Source organism: Xiphophorus maculatus, chromosome 16, assembly GCF_002775205.1.
Source record: "Xiphophorus maculatus strain JP 163 A chromosome 16, X_maculatus-5.0-male, whole genome shotgun sequence".
NCBI classification, from domain to species: Eukaryota; Metazoa; Chordata; class Actinopteri; order Cyprinodontiformes; family Poeciliidae; genus Xiphophorus; species Xiphophorus maculatus.
The window spans coordinates 18,147,315-18,172,167 of record NC_036458.1 but is presented as its reverse complement, the minus strand read 5'-3'; the positions used below and the strand labels follow the sequence as shown (position 1 = coordinate 18,172,167).

At 40.5% G+C, this 24,853-nt stretch overlaps 2 protein-coding genes across 3 annotated transcripts in view; both read right to left on the bottom strand.

Annotated features, from left to right (window-relative positions):
• myo15a (myosin XVA) overlaps positions 1–18,972 on the bottom strand; it is a 53,327-nt gene extending 34,355 nt beyond the window's left edge. Inside the window, exons 1-7 of one of the 2 annotated variants that reach the window (XM_023349701.1) lie at positions 18,838–18,972; positions 3,732–3,814; positions 3,552–3,615; positions 2,551–2,660; positions 2,137–2,211; positions 864–954; positions 720–725 (exon numbers count right to left, since the gene is read on the bottom strand). In XM_023349701.1, the coding sequence (XP_023205469.1) occupies positions 720–725; positions 864–954; positions 2,137–2,211; positions 2,551–2,660; positions 3,552–3,615; positions 3,732–3,814 (429 nt within the window). In that variant the 5' untranslated portion in view covers positions 18,838–18,972. The remainder of the gene's footprint in view (positions 1–719; positions 726–863; positions 955–2,136; positions 2,212–2,550; positions 2,661–3,551; positions 3,616–3,731; positions 3,815–18,837) is intronic. The other variant, XM_023349702.1, reaches the window with a different exon arrangement.
• Positions 18,973–19,292: 320 nt separating this feature from the next.
• Positions 19,293–24,656, bottom strand: drg2 (developmentally regulated GTP binding protein 2). Its single transcript, XM_005806065.3, has 14 exons — positions 24,546–24,656; positions 24,248–24,340; positions 22,612–22,772; positions 22,328–22,417; positions 22,163–22,223; positions 21,900–21,990; positions 21,750–21,822; positions 21,202–21,292; positions 20,993–21,090; positions 20,838–20,914; positions 20,671–20,759; positions 20,522–20,580; positions 20,371–20,424; positions 19,293–19,578 (listed from the first exon to the last, which is right to left on the bottom strand). The coding sequence occupies exons 2-14, from the start codon at positions 24,309–24,311 to the stop codon at positions 19,492–19,494; spliced, it is 1,095 nt and encodes a 364-aa protein (XP_005806122.1). The 5' UTR covers positions 24,312–24,340; positions 24,546–24,656; the 3' UTR covers positions 19,293–19,491.
• Between the last annotated feature and the right edge of the window lie 197 nt (positions 24,657–24,853).

Genomic DNA, 24,853 nt, shown 5'->3' with positions numbered 1-24,853 from the left:
CAAACACAAAGCAAGTCACACACTTTGATCACAGGAACCACGAAGGCACACAGAAACACACACACACACGGACACTGACTCTCTGTCAGCTAACATTTTTGCACATCCATTCAGAACAAGCCGTTCTAAATCAAACATGTCCGTCACTTGTTGGAGACTAAGAAGTGTTAATATTGATTGGTCAATATTAACCAATATTGATAAGCAGTTGTGTAAATGCAGCAGCACTAGTACATATTATGTATATATAAGAGCGGTGAGGACTGGTCTTTTCTACAATTGATTATCAAGAGAATGTGAAGAAAGAGAAGTCAAACCTTTATGAAGATCTAATAAAGATTACTCAGAGAAGTCCAGAAGTCCAGTGAGTTTGTTTACAAAAATGCAGAAACTACAAATCAATCTGAAAAACTATCCCAAAAATCTTAAATTTGTAAAAATGTCCTAGAGTTTTTACATTTGAGGTTATCAAACTACCCAGAAATCAAGAAGAGGCCTTAGGGTTAAACAAAGCAAAGGGAAAGAAAAAATCTCAACAAGATGTGCATCAAGACAAGAAAACTAAACACAAGCCACAGTAACAATCACTCAAAATGTTGTTAGTGTTCAAGTAGGATTACTAAAACAAGGACACTAACAACATATCACATATTGAAATGCTAATTAACAGAAGATAAGACGAGTGGTAAAAGGCGTATACACTCAGAAAGGACGACTACCTCAATCTTTCCTCATGAAAAGCAATCATAGATTAAAATAAAAGAGGAGACAAACACATGGAGAGAGGGATTACAAATCCACATAATTTGGTTTATCAAAGTATATCAGTATCAGTTTGTACAGGTCGGGATGTGTGTTCATACCTGTTGCACAGGATTTGAATTGTGATCTATTGCAGCCAGGTAGCGAAGCACAAGTTTGGTAGCCTCCGTTTTTCCAGACCCACTCTCCCCACTAAAACACATTAAAACTCTGTTACTGACAATCTACCACCCATTAACTTTTTAAAGACTCCTTAATAGGTGTATAACATATACTTAACAGGCAAATAAAGACAAAACTTAACACTAAATATTTAGTTAGCAAGGTAACTAATTAGTGGTCATCAAACTGAGACCCAATAGTAATCCTGCTATCCTTGCGGTATAAAACACAAATCGCCCCAAAACACAAAGAGCTTTTTCTTTACTTAAAGACCTCAGTTATTTGATTCTCATTATCGCCCTGTTGGTGCTCATTAAGTGTTTGACTTAATTGACTAAGTTACATGAACACTTCACTTCGGCTCACATTAGGCAAAGACTCAATTCCACTTTTAAATTAAAGTATCCGAAACAGTCTCTCACATGCAGCTAGGCCAACACACAAATATCCAGTGCTGTGCCACTGCCAAGGGATTAGCACTAAGTACCACCATTACGCAGGCCACGCCAGCAGACGGTAGAACGGTGTGTGTTTTGTGTGTTTAAGGGACTATGGCACCTTCACAACTTTCCAGCATAAAGTTTCAGCTTGCAGCCTGCTTGGCTAAGAATCAGGCCGTTAATGGTCACTGAACACTAGACCTCAGTTAGCCCTTGACAAGCACTCGCTGACACACGCGCACACACAAACCGATGGTCCACACACAAAGATTCAGACCTCTGAAAGACAATCTGCTCCTGGCCCAGACCTTGTTGGGCTTCCCTTACAGGTGTCTCCTTCCAAATATGGCTAAAGTGTTCGAGTCGTGTGAGAGGTCTTTTTATGTCAGGTGCCAATTTCTGCTCATTTCTACACAAACACAAACCCTTATGTATCCAAGCATCCCCAACGTTTCTAAACGAGATTTGCCTTGGCAAATGTTAAACTTTTTTTATATTGTGTCACATTATGAATGCATTTTATTGGGATTATTTTTATCAACACAAATATGTGTATAATTGTGAAGTGGGAGCAAAAGGTTCCATATTTGTTAACATTTTTTTACATAAAAAATCTGAAAAGCGTAGCCCTATAGAAAGTTTGTGTACAGAACGATTTTCAAGCTTTGCCACAGACTCTTAATTAGATTCAGGTCATTCTACTACACAAAAGACCATTAATTCATTTAAAGTGAATATCCTCATTTAAAGAGAACGTGAACACATTTCCTACCTGATTATTATGACCTGGTTTTCTTTGGCATCCATCATTTTGGAGTAAGCAGCATTTGCTATGGCAAACAAATGCCTGCGAGACAAAAGGCAGAGGTAAAAATGTCAACTAACTGAAAACATGTGAAATCATAAATAAACAAAAAGCACCAGATTATTTCTTCTTTTTTTATGTTTTCAGCCAGTAGCTTCTTCAACTCAACTGCATTAAGGAGGAACATGGGAGATGACTCCTGTACGCACTTTTAGCTATATGCAGAAATCAGATTCCCATTATGTTCCAATATGTTTTTGTAGTACATTTTAAATAAATTGTTTGCTCTTGTTACAGTCAGAATCTGTACTGTAAGCATACTGGAAAATCCTTGCCTCTTTGTTTTGTTTTGCATGCTTGCTATGAGCAAACTTTACTTACGGAGGGTGTTCTCCCAGAGCACGACCCTTGTACAGCAGCACAACGTCAGTTCCATAAATGTTGTACATCTTGTAGGGATTCACAGACACCAGTATGCTACCTATGTATGTCTGGATGAGATGAGTCAAGAGTGACATAAGTAATGGAAGTGAAGCAAACAAATATTTAAATAGTCCTATGAATAAAAGAGTGGACGTGGCCCTTTACAGATTTCTTTTTTTTTTTTGGCTTGTCACATCATTAATTAAATAAAATTTAAGAAAATACAAAATGTGGTTTTCAAATGATTTAAATAAGATTATTCAAACCAAACTGGGCCTATGCAGTAATAATAATTGCATAGGCTAATTACCAGCACTTTCAAATTCTGCATGAAAGCTGTTGTCTAACCAATTATTATGTTAATTACTTTTTCCTATATAACCAGGTTTGCATGATTTTTTTTTTCCAATCAGAGTGCTTACTCTGGTTATTGATGATCTGAAAATGCAGGCCTGTCACAATAACTAATGTTTCTTGATGATTAATTGTCCCAAAAGTTATTGCGATAAACAATAATGTTGTTTTGAGACAATTTGCCAGTAATATCATGGCAATAATGGCATAATAACCCAAGAACACATTCTCAAAGATCAATAAACTTTAAATTCTAATTGGCATTTAACACAGGAAATGAATACATTTTAAATATCCAAAATAAATCAACAAAACAACAGAAACAACAAATAAAATTAATTATGAGGTCTCCAAAAAAAGGTTTAGTTGAGACCAAAACTCCAGACTGAAAACTTTTATCATCCAGTTTTTGGTAGAAAGAGAAAAACAATAAATCATGAGATTGGAAATTATTGAATTTGTTTTATTTCGTCATGTGATTAATTGACTTATTGATTATTGTGACAGGCCTAGAAACATGTAAAAGAAAATGCAAAACAAGCTAAAAAAATTTTATCTTTATGGAGTCAAATAATTTTTTATAGCACTTTTTAGTCAGTACTTACGTAAATAAGCTGTCTGTCAAACCTTCTCCTTAAATTCAGCAAAACAGCTCCCTCATGCATCTCACTAAAAAAAACAGAAAGCAGGTTTGTCTTTTAAGTTTCCTCAGTATTTGTTGTTTGACGCTGCTTAATATCAGAGTGGAAGGTTTTTACATTTTTGCCATCTGAGTGAAAACTTACTCTAACTGAGTCATGTCTTCCACACCGTCTTCCTCCCTGAAGTCCCGATGAGTGATTGTGGGCATGCTTCTGATTGAGTACATCTATAATTCAAGTGTATACAGACATAAATCAGGACATCAAGTAACAACACAGGCCTGCATTTGACAAACATGGACAAGTTGCTTTAGAGAAAAATTTTAATTTACTTTTTTCTTCTGACTTGTGGTTTACCACCCATCAGTAATGTTAGACTTATTTGCAACCTTGTTTGCAAATGCTTCCTTACATTTTATTGTTATCTTCAACAAACCCTTCAACCATTGCTTATCTTTCTGCTTCGTTGATATCATACAGGAAATAATTGCTGTCTAATGTAATTATAGTATGGCAGCATTTGTTATACCATTCTAGATTATTACCTTGTCATACCATTGCCCCTGAGGTTCCCCCTCTCTGTTCAGATTCCACTGCCCTGGTCCCTCCCCTTCAGGTCTTTGTCTCATTAGACTCTGGGTGTGTTCAGGAAATTCTCCATCTCCGTACATTGACCACTTGTTGAGGTTCTCCACTGTCCCATGAGGGAGAACCCTCTCTGCCCCCCAAACATCTAGATCTTCTTGCATGACGTCCGCTCCTGAACCTTGTGCCCAGTGCTGTTCAGGTCCAGCTCCTTGGACATGTGGTGATACTACAGCATATGAAGGAAGCCGAAAAGAAGCCCCCTGTAGGTGAGATTTCCGTAAAGCACCAGAAAGGTTAAGGGGTTGTGGAGCTCTGGGGGCCCCAAGTCGTGTCATGATATTACCTTCAGGGAGACGATAATTTGCTCCACGAAGGTTTGGGTTCTTTGATAATGCCTTTGACAGGTCAAGCGATTGAGGTGAAGAAGCAGCCTGGGAGCGTGTCATGAGTGTTCCATCTGGCAAGCGGTAGGAAGAAGATCGGAGGTTCTGGTTGCGGAGAGCATTAGAGAGATCAAGTGAACGTTGCTCAGGAGTGTTAGCAGTACCACGTTGCCTCAATAATGATGTGTCTGGGAGATTGTATGAAGCACCACGGATGTTGCTATTTAGCAAAGCACCAGAAAGGAGCGGACTTGAAGGACTTTGAGGCTGATTTTTTGAAAACAGAGATGATCCTTCTGGTAGTTGAAACTTTGCTTTGCGGAGGTTTGTGTTCATCAGAGCACTGGACAGCCCAAGTGAAGAGGATGCATTCTCAGCAGTCTCCACATTCTCTCCTGGACGTGTAAGAAATGATCCATCTGGTAGTCGATAAGAGGCCTTTCGAACATTTGAATTAAGAATGGCTGAGGAGAGCATGGGGGAGGAAGACACAGGGGCTGGCTCATTTCTAGTGACCAAAGTTCCATCTGGCAACCTATATGTAGCTTTACGCACATTAGAGTTTAACAGGGCAGAGGACAACATGGAGGAAGACATGGGGGAAGGACCTGGAGCAAGTTCAACAGGTTCATTTCTGGTAACCAATGAGCCATCAGGTAGTCTGTATGTGGCTTGACGTAGATGTGGGTTCTGAAGAGCATTGGAGAGCACCGAGGGGGAAAGCCTTCCATTACCAGCACCAACTCCAAGGTCATTTGTACTTGTAACTTCTATAGGACCCTTAGACATTGCCAAAGTACCACTTGGAAGCTTGAACATTGACCCTTGAATCTGGGAAGTTCGCAGTCCTCCAGAGAAAAGTGGGGAGCTACCTCTAACACTTCCTTGTGGAGGCGTGATGGAAGCTGGAGCTGGTGATGCTGAAGCTGGAGATAGGTGTTGCTGAAAAGGAGATGCAAAGGAAGCATTACGTAGCTGAGAGGTAAGCAAAGCGGAGGACAAGTGTGGAGAGGTAAGAGAAGAAGAGGGTAGAGGTGCTGCTGTTTGATGAGGATGTGAGGGAGGCAGAACAGTTGTATGGAGATTGGCACTGTGCTGTAGAGGGGATGAAAATGAGGCGGTGCGTAAGCGGGAATTTTGCATCAAAGCAGTGGATAAACCCTGAGGCCCATATGGGTTTACCATCCGGGTCTCTTGTGCAATGATTGATTCATCCCCCTGCATTCCTGGTATGGGAGAAGGGACCCTTTGCAAAGGTGTTGTAAAGCTAGCATTTTGCAAATAAGGATTATGGAGTGTATGCCCCAAATTAGGGGATGGTGGTAGTTGTTGAGGGAGAACCTGAGAACCTGGTAAGGCGTTGGTAAGCATGGGAGATGGACCTGGGTCCATTAGTGTGTAGTTATGCTGAGTAATCCCCTGTGATGGTAGGTGGACACCATGAGTAAGATTAGACTGAGGTACAAGAGGTTGAAAGGAAGCTGGCCCCAGACTGTGGGGTCTTACTAATCGATGAGGTAAGGGAGAAGCTGGGTGAGACATATGGTACATGGGAGAAGCAGCGCGGGAGGGCAGAGGAGATCTATGTGGCAGGGGCTGTGGAGATTGGGGTCTACTCTGGAGCCTTCGGATCGATGGCTGTGGAGAAACAGGACCACTCTGTTTTAAAGATGGCTGGGGAGATAGTGGGGGCACTGCTGGAGAAGCTCTGAATGACTGCCTTGACTGAAGAGATGGTTGGTTTCTGGGCATTCGTACTAAAGGCTGTCCACGACCTACAGGTCTGTGGAAGGCTCCTTGGACACTACCAGCTCGTTTGGTTTCCCTTAAACCTGCAGGCCGAGAGCTTGACCTAGCTAGCATGGTTGTTCCAGAACCCATTTCTCCTGAAGGAGAGGCAGGGCCTCTATGTATAGATGACCTAAAAGGGGCTACTTGCTGAGTTACAGGGGGTCCAGGTCTACTGCGTCTTTGTAAATAGGGATTAGCTGGTGAGGGTTTCACAGCTCCCATAGGGACATGGCTTCTCACTCCAGGACTTCCTCTCAGCCTGCGGGTAGAGGAGCGGGTTGGAAGGGGTCGAGCAGAGACCCGTGAAGGTGAAGGGGAGGGGGCATGATGGGGAGAAGTGGGCCGGAAAGACTTTGGTGGAGAACGGGATGCTTCAGGCTGAATTGGGCTCCGCCTTTGTGGAGAAGGAAGAGGTGGAGAAGGAGAACCCCTCATCATAGATGTTTGTTTTCTTCCTTTAAACAAATGTGGTCTCACAGGGGGCAGATGAACTGCATCTGGAGGAGGTTGCTGCCTGAAAGACAATCTTGGGGAAGAAGGTGGACTTTGTCTTTTTCTTAGTGATGCTCGTGGTGAAGCCAGAGGACTAGAAAGTGGGGAATGGGGTCTGACAGTGGAGGGACCCCTGTGTAACCCAATTCCCCTTCTTCCTTGTTTCAAGGATGGTTGAGCTCTTACTGACATCCCTCTCCTATAGTACGGTGGAGAAGAAGGGGGGCTTGATGTTCTCTGCCATTCAACTGGGGTTGTGGGCCGTTGACTTACCATTGAGGCCCGGTGAGTGTGTCTATGTAGGCGAGGAGAAATGTAGGGGTCTGACTGAAAGCCTGATTTGAAGTCCATTGGATGTGGTGAGAAGTGAGGTGAAGGAGGCCCTTGTACCCTTTGTGATCCCGGTCTTAACGACATCTGTGGAGAGAGAAGGGGACTCATTTTTCGGACTGGCACCGGGGAGACCATTGGTGAATGAAGTGGTGAATACACTGGTTGCTGCATTTGCAGGGCTCCTGGTGAAATTTGCCCCAACTGAAACATTTGTGAGTCCTGTGGTAGAGGTGCTTGATAAACCTGAGAAGAAAATTGAGGGGGTAAGGGAGACGGGGACATGTAGTTGGGAGGAACAGTAAAAGTGACATTAGTTAGCTGAGGAGAAGGAAGGTACTCTTGATGATTGATCACAGCTGTTGGAAAGATAGGATCTCCAAAAGGAATGGCGGGAAGTTGCTGATTGATGTCAATGGGCAAAGGAGACTGTGTAGAAAGGTATGCTGGGATGGGTTGTTCAAATTGTACATCTGACAGAATTTCCTGATTATTGAGAATCAAGGATGGATTGGTAGAAGGAAACATTTGGGGAGAGGGTTGAGTATGAAGAGAAGGTGGTGGCAAAGGTTCAACCTCTAGTCTCTCTTTTCCAAACAACATGACTTGGGGCCTAGGGACTCTGAACTGTTCAGATAGAAATGGTTCAGATACAGGGGAGAAAAATTGTTCCTGTCCAAATAGCTGTCCTGTCTCAGCCAGATTAAGTCCAGGATTCATAGTGACCTGTTGTTGATAAGGGTTGTACATTTGAGCACTTTGCGCATATGCAAGCATTGAGTCATTATATATTCCTGGGACTGTATCATAGGTGCCGCTCATTATCCCATATGAGTTTGGCATACCATAGTTAGAAGCCATGTTGTGGTCAAAGTAATCCACATATTGTTCAGGGTAAAATGAGTCATGAAACCCATACATGGTATCATCATAATAACTATATGGGTCTGGCTCTACAGAGTACAGAAATCCATCTTCTCCATAGTAATACTCTTCCCCATCATGGCCATTGTAGTCTTCATATTCATCATCATAATAACCATATGGGTAACCAGAGTTATCTACATCATCATCATAGTAAAGCTCATCATCATAATAAAAGTTGCCCTCATCATCATAATAACCATACTCATCCTCCCACTCATCATCATCATAGTATAATTGCTCTTCATAGGGATCAGTTGGGTCATAGTTAAATGGTTGTCTTTCAAAGCTTTGTGGTCCCCACCTGTTATGGTAGTCTTCTTCATATCCATAATTATCATCATATTCATAGGCTCCATTGTAATAATGTGTGTGTCCCCCTCTGGTATCCCTGCTAGCAAAGGATAGGTTCTTTTTTCCCCGTCGCCCTGCCCGCCCCCCATGCCGGCCATGACCCATAGAAGACAGGAACCTGCCCGTCAACCAGTTAGTTGTTGCGGCCATCCTACCAACCATCCAGCTTTTACTCTTAAATCCCTGTCCTGATTTCTTTTTTCCAAACATTCCTTTGAACTTCCCTCCTAAACCCTTTGCCTCAGATGCCATTTTATTACCCTTATTTCCTAAGTTGGATAGATTCAGTGTTTTTTTAGATGTGGTTTCTTTAGAGGCATCGTCTTTTTTGTTAAACAAACTGAAACCAGACAGACCAGGTTTTTTGTCAGCAGACCCAGATTTCCCCCCAAAGCCAGCAAAAAGCTTGCTATTACCAAGAAGAGGTTTACCGCCAGAAGAGGGTTTCTTTTTTTTGGAAAGTCGTAGAAAGAGGCGAGAAGTACTTTTAAGGTTTCTCTTTGGTTTTGCTTTTTCAGCTTGTTTAGAAGGCAAGCTAAAAGGAGAGGACTTTCCAGCAATACTTGATAGGGCTTTGGAGGCTCCTTTAAGGTGAGATGTTGCATCTACTTTTTTAACTAAGTTCTTCTTTTGCCCCTCTGCAGCCAAGCCAATCATGCTCTTAGAAGCTCCTTTGAGATCACTCATCTGCTTTAGATTTACTGCATCCATGCCTTTTTTCACTTGTGGTTTTCTCTTTGGATCGCCTTCATCTTCCTCATCATCAGGGGAACCGCGTTTAGGTTTCATAGCCATAGCTTTGGATGCTCCTTTTAGAGCAGCCTTGCCTTTTCCCTTATCTCCCTTGGCTGCCTTCTTGGTTACAACCTCTTCTTCACTGTCACCACTTTCCTGTTCCTCAGACATAACCTCCTCTTCTTCTTCCTCTGAACCTTCTTCTGACTCACTGACAGGTTTCTTTCCTTTTCCCTTCTTCCCTTCATCTTTCCCCTTACCCTTTGCCGGTGGCTCCTCAGCCTTTTTGCCACCTTTTTTGTCATCTTTTCCTCCCTTCTTGTCTTCTTTTCCTCCCTTCTTTGGCTCATCTGATTTGCCTTTCTTAGCAGCTGATTTTGAGTCACCTTTCTTTGGTGCCATGGTACCTTCTCAGATCCTTCCAAGTTAGATGAAGTTCCCAAAAATACTGCAAAAGCAAGTGAGTATAAAAAAGTCAATATGTTTTAACAGAATTAACATCCTTCCATTTGCTTCTCAGTCTATCACAAGTTTGAAAACCTTTGAAATGCCCTCTCTCCCAGGTCAGTTGCTCTGTAAAGTACCCTCAGACGAACCCCAGCCACTTTATGTTAAAACACGATCTAGTAATGGAGTCGAAATCTCAGCCATCTGTGCTCACTCGTGTTACGGTTCTCCTTCAGTTGTCAAAAAAAGAGCTGTTGTATGAGTTTAACAAGGAAGAAATTCATCCAGAGGAGTCACTAGTTTAATCCATTTGTGGTTTGAAGTGCAAAGTGCATCTCTTTTTCAAAAACAAAAGTAGTATCCAATGTAAGATCCTGTTCTTTTATGTATTTGTAAGTAACCTCCCAGGGTCACACAATAAATAAATTATCCTGTCATTCCAATGACAGAGTCAGTGTAGTCCTTTGTCTAATGTTCATTGTAAATCCGGTCCGTAAGCCCGGCAGGGAATCCTCATCGTGGCGGCCGCACCAACTTTGGCAGCAAGTCCCTCTGACAAGGAGAGCAAGCGTGAGTGCAATGGTGTGAGCCTCGGTGTCCTCTTTGTTTTAGACTGAGTGTCCATGTGTGTTTTATCTGTGGCTGTATCCTCCCACATCCACGTCAGCTTGCCTTTGTGACCTCCTGCAACCCTCTGTGTCTCTCTCTGGTTACTGAAGCCCTCATTCTAACGTTTCTGTCAGTTTTGACATCTTGTCGTATTTTTTTTGATGCATCTGCAATCAGAAACAAGCCCATGTCCTGTTTGCCTTCACCTGCATGTGCAATCTGAGTGAGCATTACCTTTTAAAGCCGCAAAGGGCACCTTAATATAGCAGGTGTACTATCTTGGTGTAACCATATCTACTGGTTCACTTGTGTATGAATAATGCACGCTGGCTGAGCTGTTGCTAAACTGTGTCTGAGCGGCAAAGGTACTCGGAGCCAAAAGATGCCCATCAGTAGCAGGACAGATCACAGCCGGGAATGATGATGTATGATACAACACTCATCCATCCAACGCTATCAGCTTACACCAATAATGCATGTAGAGGCCACAACTGTCACGCATGAAGATATAAAGGATTCATATAATAAATTGGCTATGCAAAAACAAGAAATTAGTATAGCATTGTATAAAAAAATATTCTTACTTTGAAATATAATCATATAACATGCACAACTGCAAATGTAACACCCTAGAAGCTTTAGTCAGTGGATTTCACGGACACATCATGTTGCCTGTAGTTGTTAATAGTTGCTAATCTATAACGTTTCTAGAAAGAATAAACTATAAAACAATATCAACTTTTCTAGTAGGTTATGTACTTTACAAACATAAATAAATGTATGCCTTTCTCTGGCTGAACTTCAGGGTGTAACATGGGGTTGGGAACTGATTTTGAGTACAGCTGGGCGTTAGTGTATTGATAAGGAGGTTTGGGGCTCATTCATCGATGATGGGTTGATATTCCAGGAGGTCATCTCAGTGGCAGAAATGAATGTTTAATGGGTGCCCTGTGTTCCTCCTACGCAGATAGGATGAAACATTCATCACAGGCTCCTCTAAATATATCACAACCCAGGTCAACCCAACCCTGGCCTTCTTGTGCACAAATAGGAATAAACAGAAAAGATTTAAGTCAAAGGTTGGCAGCCAGGGGCCAAAGAGCAGGTGAAAGTGACATTTTTATTTTACATCTTAATCTCACACATCCTCCTTCACACAGTGCAGTCCATACCAGACCTCTTTTTGCCACCTCTAACTATCAGTTTATGACGACAATCCTGAATTTGTTTTATTGGGCTTTCATGTAATAGATCAACAAAAGTATGTTGTGTATTAATTATGAAGCACAAGAAAATTGAAGAGTCTGAAAGTGATTTTGTGGAACATGAAATCCTGTAATGTCTTTGAAGAATGTGTGCCATGCATGATTCATCACAGTGAACAATGGGCATAATTCACAGTGTTCCACCATCTCAGGACCAGGTACCATTCTTTTCCATGACATCACCACTTGGTTTTATTTTTTTTTTCCTTTAAAGGTTAAACTGACCGTCTAATTATTAAATGCTCTATGAATACCCCCCCAGCAGTCCCTAGGGTTCCACTATAGCTTTGAAGAAACTAGCCTTTGCAGGTATTGCCATTGAGTTGCATGCAATTTTATGAGTTGTAACTGGATCATGGTTGTGATGTTTAAGTCAGCGGTGCACACTGATGCAGTTACTCAACTCATGTCCAAAGACACTGTGGAGGGCTGGATTATTTGCTAATCACACTGTGCATTGTTTTAAATGCGAAGGAAGGCAATGTTGGAGAACAGTTTTCCTATATGGCACCATGTATTCCACTACTGTCAAAATGAAAGCATTGTCCCGCAGTAATAGTGTGACAGCAGTGAACCAAACATCTGATGCATTCGAGCACAGATGTGATTCACTGCATGGTTTTATTGAGGGCTAATTGGACATTGGACGAAGAGTGTCTAATCCAAATTCATACCACGCTTTTCCTCATCCTTCACTTTGGGTTATACATGTCACCTTCACATAAATCCCCTTAAAACCTTTACGTCTTTGGTTGTTATGTGAAAATACAAAAAGCTACAGTAGATGTGGCAAGAAACATTTTTGACCTCTAATAATTATTGAGCTGAAGTCTGCATCACATTGCAGTGACCACAACAATCCGCTACATATCCTACAGGATGGGCATGTAAACGTAGCAGACACTGGTATCATTTATCTACAGACATACAGTAGATAAGGGGATATTCATGGCAAGTAGGTACAGGGAAAAGTTCAAAAGTTCCTGGGCCCACATCAGATATACCGAGTAGTGTTATTCAACAAACATGTAAAGCACCACATGTACACTATAGGGAATGTTTGATAAGCATCTTCTGGTTATGGTTGGATGAATGAGTGAACTGGTGCTGACCAGGTCAATGGCAGAGATAGGAGAAGTGGAGACGATGGCAAAAAGAAGGTACTCAGAAGAAGTTACATCAAAAAAGAGAAATAAATGAAGCATCTGCACAAAGATGATGGCCAGTAGTTGTTTCAGGTCGACTAAAACTGTGATTTTCTGTTAATATGGGGTAAAGTTAGGTAGTGTAGCCAAGAGATTCTGCCTCTTTATGCCAATCAATAACAAGCACACAACATGAAGATTCAGGTATGTAATGAAGACTGCCTAGGATGAAGAATGAATGATGTCAATCACCAGAGGTGACTCAACAAAATTAAAATGAACTTTTGCCCTTTGCAGTCTATCAGAGGCAAAAAATACTAAGCATGTGTGAGCATGCCCTAACCCTAACCTTAACCCCATGCATGAGCATGAGATCATATAACATAAGAATATTGATAACTGCACTTGTAAGAATGTAAGGTATTACATTTATTTATTTATTTAGATTTAGATTTAAATTTACAGACTGAAGCACAAATACCAAATAAGAAACACGGAAAATGTATGTCATTTTTAAATACTCACTGCATAGAATAGAATAGGACAGAAGAAAAAATTGCGAATATCAGTGCAAGTAATATTAATATCAAAAAGACTATCTAGAATGCTGATATATTCCAAGAATCAGTTGTTAACACTTTGCATGTCAATAGGATATTGAGCCTTTTGAATAGTTTCACTGCAATTAAGGTCCACAAAATATTTCTATAGAAACTACAGAAATCAGGCAATGTTACAGAAAAAATATTTGATATTTTGGAGCATCACTTTGATTGTGAATTGTGCAAATGTGAGGAGAAAGATGACTGACGTAGAAAAGGAGGAAGAAAGAAAGAGTGATGTGGCTGATAGAGGTCAACCTTAAGACAGAACATGAGACAGTAGGCTTCACTCAGGTTTCCTAAAAGCCTTTACGCTCCATTCAGGTCTTAACCTTCACTCTCAGATTATCCTGTGACTTGATAATGGAGACGCACCAGCTCTTAAGCTGTTAATATATCAAAGAGCTGCCTTGGACTTCAAACACAGCTCTGGCTTCACATTGGTTTTAATGTCACGAAATACACAGACGTTTGGTGGAAACGATTCAGAACCTGCTTGAATATTTGAGAACTTGATTCAAAATTTGCCGATGCAAATTGACACACATCTGATCTAAAGTAAAATGGATTAAAAACATCCACTTAGGACATGATGTACTTGATGGCTGGTTGCCATGTCCGCCAAAAGGCACCAATGTCGCTGATGCTAGAGTTTATGAGGGTGTTCAGATTAATAGGCAGCTAGAATAAAGAACTTTATCCCGTTAACTCAGTAATGTTCCACCGTCACTGAAAAAATACTATAAATCACCTGGTTTCAATTACATTTTATGAATAGCCTGCCAGATTCAAACTGTTTGCCACAATGAAACACAACGGTAGTACACATGCCCAGTGTCTATATTTGCAAAATTTAAATAAGGAATGACGATTCATCCACAACTGCTCTCTGCTTTGAAAACACCAAGCTGAGATTGCATTAAAATACATATAAATATTTACATAAAATCATATTAATGATATTAATGATAGCAAGTATATCTTCAACAGAAAACTGCTGACAAATTTACAGTTTTACTCAGATCACTAACCATACTCCTTAGCATATGTAAAATGCATATTATTCTTGCTTAATATGCAAACAGACCTAAGAAAATTAAAGTTTAATGTATATGTATAAACATATAGCTGCTGTTTGGAAGCACTTTGGTTTTGACACTGTTTTAAGCAAGACAAAACAACAAAACAATTGTAATCACATTCAATTTTCTGTATCTCTGCACTGATCAATTATTAAAATATTTTATTTCTGACAAGTTAGCTCTCATGTGAACAATGTCAACTATATGCATATGGCAGATTAAACACTCTCAATGAGAAAATCAGCTCTTTAATTGCTTACCTTATTCTTTTATGATCAACACTTAGAGATTTATCATTCATGAAAACATGACAACCGCCTGTTTAAGGTAAAAATCAAAGCTCTCAGATCAACACAGTCCGGTGTGCAGCTCCTCTGACCTCTAGTCCTTCTCTGTACTCTGCCTCTAATGCTTCATGTGAACACCAAGCACAATTACAAGCATCTGCACACACAATGGACCCACAAATAGTACAGATACCTCCCCCCCTCACAAGGACTCAACATTTGTTTATCTATCTAAACAAATGTGCAATATTGAGCTGTTTGCAAATCAATCCGTGCATCAGAGATTGGATTACTAAGAAAACATCTTTCACTTCTTTATATTTGTGCAGCGCTAGCAAACAATTTCACGTACCTATTGTGCATTAATGGCAGGATTTCATGTGCACAAAAACAGACGCATTGTGCTATCAATGTGGAACACTTGTCTCTGCACGTCAGAGCCCAAAAGAGGGATTTATTATAAAGGGCCTGGATTTACAATGATTGGAGAGGCATTTGTGTACCTTATCAGTGCAGCTCAAACACACACACACACACACACACAATCGTGTTTTCATCACTTGGGGGAACTTCACATTGACTTCCATTTATTTCTACAGCCTCACCCTTACCATAATCCTAACCCTAACCCCAACCATCACATACCTAACCCTTACCTTAACATTTACCCTAAACCTAACCATCACAGACCTAACCACTGACTCAAAACAATTTTCCTCATGGGGACCAAGAAAATGTCCCCACAAGGAGCAATGGTCCCCATAACCCCACATTGTAGACAGAAATAGGTTCCCGTAAGGATATGAAAACCTGGTACACACACACACACACACACGTACAGTTGTAGGGTGTGCATGTGTAAAGCCTAGTAGGCAAAGGTTTTTTTTATGATGAGATAAATATTTGTGGTTAAATTTAATTATTTTATTGTTACTTTTTTATTTATTTATTTTTAATTGATTATTTTTTGCTTCAGTTATGCGCATATTTAGGTCAAAAGCTACAATGTGTTCAGTGTATCCCAAATCCTTGTAGTGTCCAGCTAACAGTTTTTGTCTCAACTGGGGAGTCAATTTAAGTGAAGCGCTCATCTTGTTCTCCGATAGCATTGTGATCTTCAGCCTGTAGGGGGCTCCATCTGGAGGACTGAGATTTATTTTCACACTGTTTGCTACTCCTGGTTTGGCCTGAAAAAAGTCTAAATCATTTCAGATTAAATGGAGATTCAGCGCACCTTGGATTAATGTTTAAACGAAAGCCTAAAAGCCACTTTTGGTTGGGTAAAACACTAACATGGGAACCGACATGTTAAATCCTAAATAGTTGCTTTTGGAAATATAAAGTTCCATGAAAACTCTTTACTTTTTATATATAAGAGGAATATTTTTTTCTTCTAAAAATCATCTTCTAGTTGGTTTCCTCAGCAATAACCATCTGCTCTGGAGAATTACGATATGGGTCACAGCTGTGTGTCTTCACAAGATGCTTTTTTCTGCTGCATGCTGTGCCTTTAAAGGGACAAAATATACTTTGCACAGAAATCCACAGCACCTGATGGATGTACACAATGTACAGAGCAATGTAAGCACAAAAACCTACCAGTTAAAGCTGCATTAGTATAACATAAAGGAAATTCAGTCCAGTTGTTCTCCCATCTTTACAACAAAAAGATTGCTGCTCTTGTATTGACTAATGAATCCATGCTGAGTATCTAAATACTGTTGCTCTGCATATTTTTATCTGGTTAAATCTGCCTAAGGAAAGTTTAGTGATTTTACACATTTCTGCGGAAAAACTAACCTCCAAACGTAACACATTTACTTAAAACAAAACAAAACAAAAAAAAGCTATGAAGCAAAAAAAACTAAACTATCTTGTTGAATTAGTTATTTTGAGGAGAGAGCAAATTTACACTTTCCACAGCTGTACACCGACTAATTTACATTATGAGTGTCACATCTTCAGTATTTGCCCAGGAAAATACATAAAGCATTTAGAAAACTGTTCACTTCCCTTTGTCTATTTTTCAGAGACTTGCTTAAAGTAAAGTATCTGACCAGAGTGCTGAATGTGGGAACTGCAGCCCCATGTGATGATCAGAAGGAGCCACAAGGGGGCGGAAGAGACAAACATTTTGAGGTACTGAGTTGTTGTCAGATCATTTTATTATTCTCATCCACTTTTCTAAGACATTTTGGGTAATTAGTTAAAAAAAAATCTGTAATTATTATTATAATAATACTTAATAGTATGTTAAAGCATTAGATTTTCTAATAGTTTAACCAGTACAAAATGATTGCTAGATTTTTCATATTATGATCATTCTTGTGTTCATTCTCCTTGACTGACTCTTAAAACTTCCTGTTACACATTTAATTTGTAGTTATAATCTAATTTAGGACACATTAGTACAAGTTGTGAAACAAAAAAACGTCTCCAAGTCACTAAAGAACCCATTTTAGATTGGACAAGTTCAAAAGAGTTTGCAACATGGATGCCTTTCTCTTACCAAGAAGAACATACAAATAGTTTTTAAGGATCTGAATCTATGTATAATTTTACTTGATCCGCTGTCGACCACATAAAAAAAAAATCATGTAATGTAATTTTTTTATTTTACTTTTGGGTATTGAAAACTTTTGATGCACATGGGAGTAAAATTGAAACATCAGGCGCTCCAATGAAGCAGAAACTAAACTGTTTTGTTTACATCTGAAACACATTATGCGGCAGTAATCTGACACTGCACATGTCCCTGAACACACCATCCACACAGTGAAACACGGTGGTGGCAGCATCGTGCAGCGGGAATGCTTTTCTTCAGCATGAACAAGAAAACTGTTCAATATTGACAGGAAAAACACTAATCATGTGTTTGAATGACCTAAAGCCCAGATTTAAATCAAACTGATAGCTAGTCTTTAGCTGAAAAATTTATTTCACAGATACTTCCCATCCAATTTGACTGAAAGTAAGCCATTTTGCAAAGAATGGGTGGGTAAAGTTCGAAGAGAAACACATCGTCTGTTGCAGCTGAAAGGTATTCCTTAAAGTTTTGATTCAGGGGGCTTAACAGAGCTACACTTTTCAGCTTTTTGTTGTAGTAAAAAGGTTTCTAAAACCGTTACGGTTTTTCTTCTAAGACATGGATGTTGAACTCATTTTCATTTTGGGGCATATCAAATCACGAATGTCCTCAAAGGGCCGATTGTGGCAGATTATATTGATAAAACTACCTATTTTTTAAGCTAACAAACATACCGTATTTTCCGGACTATAGAGCGCACCTCACTATAAGCCGCACCCACAGTTTAAAAAAAAAATCTGGAAACGTACATATATAAGCCGTACCGGGCTGTAAGCCGTTGGCATCTCCGCCGCTCTTGGTTTTCTACAAGGACACAGCCCTCCGTCTTCAAAGCCGAACCATGGTTTCGTTCAGGCCGAGTTTACGTGCAGTGGCTATCGATCTGTACTGCCAGATCGATGTCCTTCAACTTAAAAGCTGCATCATATGAACTTCTTCGTGTGGTTTCCATGATGAGAGGGTACGAGTTTGAAAACAGTTCTCAGTCGTGCCTGCTGCTAGCATGTGCTTGTTCTAAATGAAAATTAGCTCTTTCTTCTTTGACTTCCAATGATTCACTTCCTGCTAAAGCGCCCCCTGGCGGTCGAAGAGAAATCCACAGAAAAGCCGCACCGGACTATTAGCCGCATGGTTCAAAGCGTGGGGGAAAAGTAGCAGCTTATAGTCCGGAAAATACGGTAATAAATAGCTGTCTCTAAATTCAACTAGTGCATAAATTGAATGACACTGAACATCTTTTCAAAATTATGTAATTTGGCAGTACACAAAAACTGCTTTGATTTGATTGATCAAGTAATATTTAAGCATACCACTGTTATTTTTGACAGTCATAGACTCTAGGGAGCCACATAAAAAGCTATGCCAGGCTGGATTTGTCCCCCGGGCCTGAAGTTTGACACACACTTAGAATATGCCAATATAACACTTTCCCAAGGCGCTAGAACTGGTTTAAGAAAAACAGATCCCACTCTGAAGCCCTACAGGAAGCAATTATTGTTCATAAAGATGAACGTTTTTCCTCCTTTCTTAAACCCGACCGCACAGGCTGCTGCTTGGACACGCCATATGGAGCCAAGCAGCATCAAGTGTCATGCCTGCTCTGCACAATACACGCCCAGTTAACGCTACCTTTGCTTGCTGTCAGGCTCCAGAATATTCCATCTCTTCTTTCCGCTTCAGCTTATATCAATACACCATCTCTTCATCCACAGGACGGACAGAAGAGACATCTTCAAGACATCTTTGCGTCCGCTCGTTCCCTCTTCCGACGAAGCCTCCCACTCAGCCCCCCTCTCCTGGACCGAAGACCTGCTCGTTAATATTTAAAGGCGCCATTGTGTTTGTGTGTGCACGCGAGTCAATGGGAGCCCATATTCTTTGACAGAAAAGTGGCGAGCCTGCCGTGGAGCTCCAACAGCAGGGCGGCAGGGACGGTGGGTGTGTGGGGGGTCAAAGAGGACCGGGCATCATGTTCTACATGATGAGCACCGAAAGGGATCTTTAACAACTTGAGCAAAACCACATCATGACCATCCAGGTGACTCGCTTGGAGGAAGTATAAGAAATAAAGCAAACACGCCAACTTTCTAAAATGTTTTATGGACTTTATTTCCATCGATCTGTCTCCTTATCTTACATGTTGTGACCAGAATCTGCTCGACATTTCTCCCCCCTTCTTCTTCCATTCGCTGTTAGGTTTCATATATAAAATAGGAAGGCTAGCTACTCGTCTTTGCTGTATAGCTGTTACGCAGTTCGTTTTCTGTTCAGTCAGAAGCGGCTTTACTTCTTAACGATCTGGATGACGTCTTCGTGCTCCATGATGTGCGTTAGGCCCACCCTCTGAGGACTGTACTTGGTGCTGGTTCCCTGAAACGACGAGAGAAAGCGGACTCTGAGTGAAAGGTGACGGCAAGGAGAAGAAAAAAAGACTCTTATTCTCAACAGATCTGATAAAACACAGGAAGAGAGGAAGTGTGCAGGAGGTGAGAGAGTATTTGCTAATTTATCTTTGCTCCTGATCTTTTTCATCACACCTAAACATTTTAGATCCATCCGTTCATTTTCTTACACCCTTGTCCCTAGTATTGTCGGGAGAGGTGCTGGTGTCTATCTCCAGCAAGATATTTCGGGCGAGAGGCGAGGTACACCCCGGACAGGTCGGCAGTTCATCACAGAACGTTTTAGATCATTGAACAAATTTATCATTTGCAACATTTAAGGGAACAACATATCCAAGGCAATGTGGCACTGCATTAATTAAGCCCCATTGGAGTGCTTGTCAGCATGAATGGCATGTTTAAGGTCATGTTACAGCACACATGTCAAACTCAAAACCCAGGGGCCAAATCTGGCCCACCATAGCTTCTAATGTGGCCCCCAAGACTCAAGAGTGACACACAAATTAAACCTTCCAAGAAAATCGTTGTGCTTAAATATTAGTTTATCAATCAAATCAAAACAAAACACTTTTTATCTGTTTACTGTCAAATTACGTCAATCGGTCCCTCCAGTTTGTTGTGGAAATACACAAATGTGATCGATGTGGCGAGTAACAAAAAGTCACATTTACCGTCATACAGAAACGCAAATATTTCTAAGTTAGCCCCACAAAATCAATAATGTTTATTGGAAAAAAAGGAAAAAGTAAAGCAGACTTACCCACACCAAGGCATATTTGAACTGGCTGGCTAAAGTTCTGTGGATTCTGTGGCACTGTAGGTTACAAAATAAAAACATTTGAAATCGCTTTTCTCACTACTTATTATACACGTGTAAATGTTCCAGCTGCCTTGAGGAAATGTATACTGACCACATGCTCTACTGAAGCTCCTCTTCTCATGATGATGGCGTCACCAAAGTCGGGTCGCTCTAACGCGGAGGGGAAGAATAAGGAGGTTCGTTTAGGGATCTACTGTATATCCAAAGCAAAGCAGAAGTTGTCTAAATCAACCAGAATACCTCCTCTTTTCTTTGTATAAATGCAAATAAGTGCCAAGTACTCCCACAACGTCTCCAGAAGATAATCCAAATTCAGCTTCATTCCACAGCTGGGACAAAACCATGGCGACAGAGATGAGATTCACAAATATATGAACACATACGATGATGGACGAGAGGTGTCTGACCTGATGACAACACTGTGAGGTCTGCGTGCCAGGCGGTCCACCTCCTCGATGGAGATCTGATCCACCTTATTGTACACCTGACGGCACAGAAAAACATCAGGGAACTCGCGTCTCACAGTTGCGTTCTAATTTCGAGTGAAGAAGATCTGCCGTACGTAAAGGCACGGCATGTAAACTCTGTTCCCGACGATGACGTCGATGAACTCGTCTGGCGTGCAGTCCTCCCTGAAGAGCACTTCCGCGTTAAAGATTTCTGAAACGGGAAGTTAAGGACGTAAACCGGGTGAAGTGGATGAAGTGAGTTCGGAAGCTTGATACGTGTTGCACGGCTTTTGTTTTCTGCTTGTCGTCTCTCGAAGGATACTGTACTCGTGGAGAATGAGCTGGACGAGCTTCTCCGAGCACTGAGTGAGAGGAACGGTGGAGTTGTAAGAGAGGCCGCCACCTTTCTTAGGCTGCAACGAGAGAGAGGGAGAGAGAAAATAACATTTTTGATCTGGCGACACAAAACTAACACAACGAATCGCTTCTACAAGTTTTCATTTTTCCCAACTTTCCAGGGTTTTTAGTCCTTTAAATCCTGGTAAAATATAGAACATATGACAGTTCATCATGAATTTATGGCTGTTGTTTCTACAGTGGGCGAGATTTTAATGTCAAATCAAAAAGAGCAAGGATGGAAGGAGAACCTCCATCCTCGGAGCATTGGAAGATGTCGATAGACATTTCACATCTGTGTTTTGTTATCTTTGACCGTGCAAATTGCTAAAATGGTTTCATTAAGCTGAATGCATCAGTTAAATAAACGGACTCAACAATTTTGCTAATTAATCCTAAACAACAGATCAGCCTACTTTCATCTTAAAAGCTAAATAACTCTGTTGAGTCGATCTGAGTTAATGGAAGTGATACCTTGAAATAAATATTTGGCTTCATCCTGTTAAGTCTGATGCCCACTGACTCCAGCTCCTTTTCTAGTAGTTCTCTGCGAAACAAAAAACACAAAGTCAGTGATGACCGTCTTCCACACATTTTTTAACACACATATACACAAACACACACCTCTGAACTTCTCCTTTTGTGGCGTCCAGCATCATGATGACAACGTCTGCTGTCCTGGCGACGGCGATGACTTGTCGGCCTCGACCCTTTCCTGCGACAAAGTTACCCGTCAGTACAACATCTCTGACAAAAATTAAGACCTTCTTGTGCCTAAAATCTGATAACTAATAAAAAATAATGACATCTGGTTCGGTTGAGTTTCTTAACTTAATATTTCGTTCTTATTTGAATCTTTTTCTGATTCACTGTGAAACTTATTGCACCTTGAGCGGCTCCCTCTATGATTCCTGGCAGGTCGAGCAGCTGGATGTTGGCGCCTTTGTACTGAAGAGCAAGAATTAACAGCAGAAGACAAAAAAGCAAAGTAACACTTTGTAACTTTGACAAATTACACCGTTTAAAAAAATGTTACGTTTCCTGGAGGTTACCTCGATGACGCCCGGTATGCAGGTGAGGGTGGTGAACTCGTAGGACGCAGCTTCGCTCTCTGTCGACGTCATCAAGCTGAGGAAGGTGGACTGCCCAGAGAAGGTCAATGTTAACATTTTAGGGATTAAAAAGAAATAATAAATCTTCAAATGTATCTCTCATTGCCCTTAACTCGCTAACTTATGACTGATGATGATTTTGATGCTTTGATGAATGATTTTCGGAAGATTGTTGCTGCGATAAGCATCTAAAGCAGCTCCCAAACCAGGTTACATCCACCTACCTTACCGACTGAAGGGAACCCGATGAGCGCAACACGAGCATCTCCTGATTTCATGACATCGAAGCCCTCGCCTTTGGGCCCCGCAGATTTGGAGGGCTCCAGGAGCTGAGCTCTGTATTTGGCTAGCTTGGCCTTTAGCAAACCCAGATGGTACTCTGTGGCTGCAGAGATGAAAGGAATAAAAAGCATTTAGTAAAATACAAATCGTGCTCCCACGAAGCTAATTGTTTGCTTGGTGCGACGAGATTAAAGGTTTACGCCGGATTCAGTGGAAATGCTTTGAAATGCAACTTAAAATAATAAAAAAAATAATTTTGCAAATGTTTATTGTCAGAGGCTGCGTAGAGAAGCACATTAATGAAATGGTTTCTAACTTTGTCTTTTAAATAATTAATTTCAGTCCCTAAGAAAACGTGAGCGTTACATAAAAATAAATATTTAAATACAAATTTTATACAGAATTGTTAAACTAGGACATGATCTGGCCTTTGCTATCCTATTGAATCCTGATGATTTGAAGAAAGAACACACACACACACACACACACCGCAGAAACAAAATCTTACAAAGTATTTTTGGTCTAGTTTCTAGAGCAAATATCTTAGTAAACTTGAAATGAGACAAACTCACAAGTAACTTTTTGACAAGTTATAGAGGCTTATTTTAAGTTGATGAAAAAGTATTTGTTCAATTGGCAGATTATTTCACTTACAACAAGACATTTTTCCCATGTTATAAGTAAATTTATCTGCCAATGGAACTAGTACTTTTTCATCAATATTAATTATTTAATTAAAACAAGCCTGTATATCTTGCTGAAGTTACTTGTAAGTCAGTTTTGTCTTTGATATTTGTACTAGAAACTAGACCAAAACTACTTGGCAAGATTTTGTGTTTTTGCAATACATATATAATATTGTAACTCATTGATAAAATACACGAGTTACATCATTTGAGCTAAATCTGATAAATGGCTTACTCCCACAGTCCAAGGCAATCGCTGTTAGGTTAATTGATGTGTCTAAATTAGCCATAAGTGTGCGTGACTGTTCACATTAACAGCTGAGACATAACACTATTAATCTGTTCGTGGGCAAACCTGGCATTCCTACACTAACATTAGAATAGAATAGAATATTGTCAACTTTATTGTCATTGCACTGTCACAAGTACAAGCAACGAGATGTAGTTTGCATCTATCCAGAAGTGCTCTACGAGATATAAATATTTATTTACAGATGTACAAGACTATGTATGTATGGACTATAAGGGGTTATAGCAAAGAGATATAGATATTGTGTATAAATATAAATATGGGAGCTATATGCACAGATTATACAGATTAGACTGAATATACAAGAATGTTAGGGAATGGATTATAGATAAATAATGGCAGATAAAATTTACAGGTTGTATGTGTGTGTGAAGAAAACAGTCCGTCAAATCATGATCCTAAGCACGTAAAGCGCATTTTTGCTTTCCAGAAAGTTGTCGGTCCTCATTAGCACAGTACTCTTGTAGTTCCTGGACCTCGGTATAACCTTGGACAGAAACCCACACCTGCAGCTGGCTCTATGTACGTCTGCTGTGCGGCTAGCAGCTAGCAGCCCTGCTCCCCCCCTCGCCCTTCTGTTACCTTTGTTTTTCTGTGTCCGAGAAATTTCTTTCTCTATTTCCGCGATTTTCTCCAAAATACCCATTGCAGCAATCCGGGCGTTGAGCAGCCAATCTGTCGGGGAGAGGAGGGGGAAAAAAATCACAAGAGAAACGTGTCAACTTTGCTAGCCAGCCGGGGCTAACCACAAACTGGTAGCAGCTGAGAAACAGCATTAAAAGCACTCCTTAGACGGGTATAAACGTAAACAAACATATGACTAAAAAAAACCCCCCATATTGTCAGTGATTTACAAAGTTAAATTAAAGGAGGAATTTACTTTAACAGAGGGTGCACTCAGCAGCATACACACACTGCTGGCCGGTGGGGTGAGGAGAAAGTTCCACCATCAAAATGTATCCCCGACCTGTCAAGTCATTGCGCTTCTACACTGAGGTTTACGGCGACGTACAAAATTCTAATAGTGCGTTTAGGTACACATTGTATACTAGATCATTTTTACTAAAATAAGTAAAACAAAATTTTCCGAGAAAAACAAGTGTTATTATCAAATATAATCAATGTCGCTTTTATATAAGTAACTTTTTTAAAAGCTTGAGGCATACAATAATGTTATATAAAAAAATA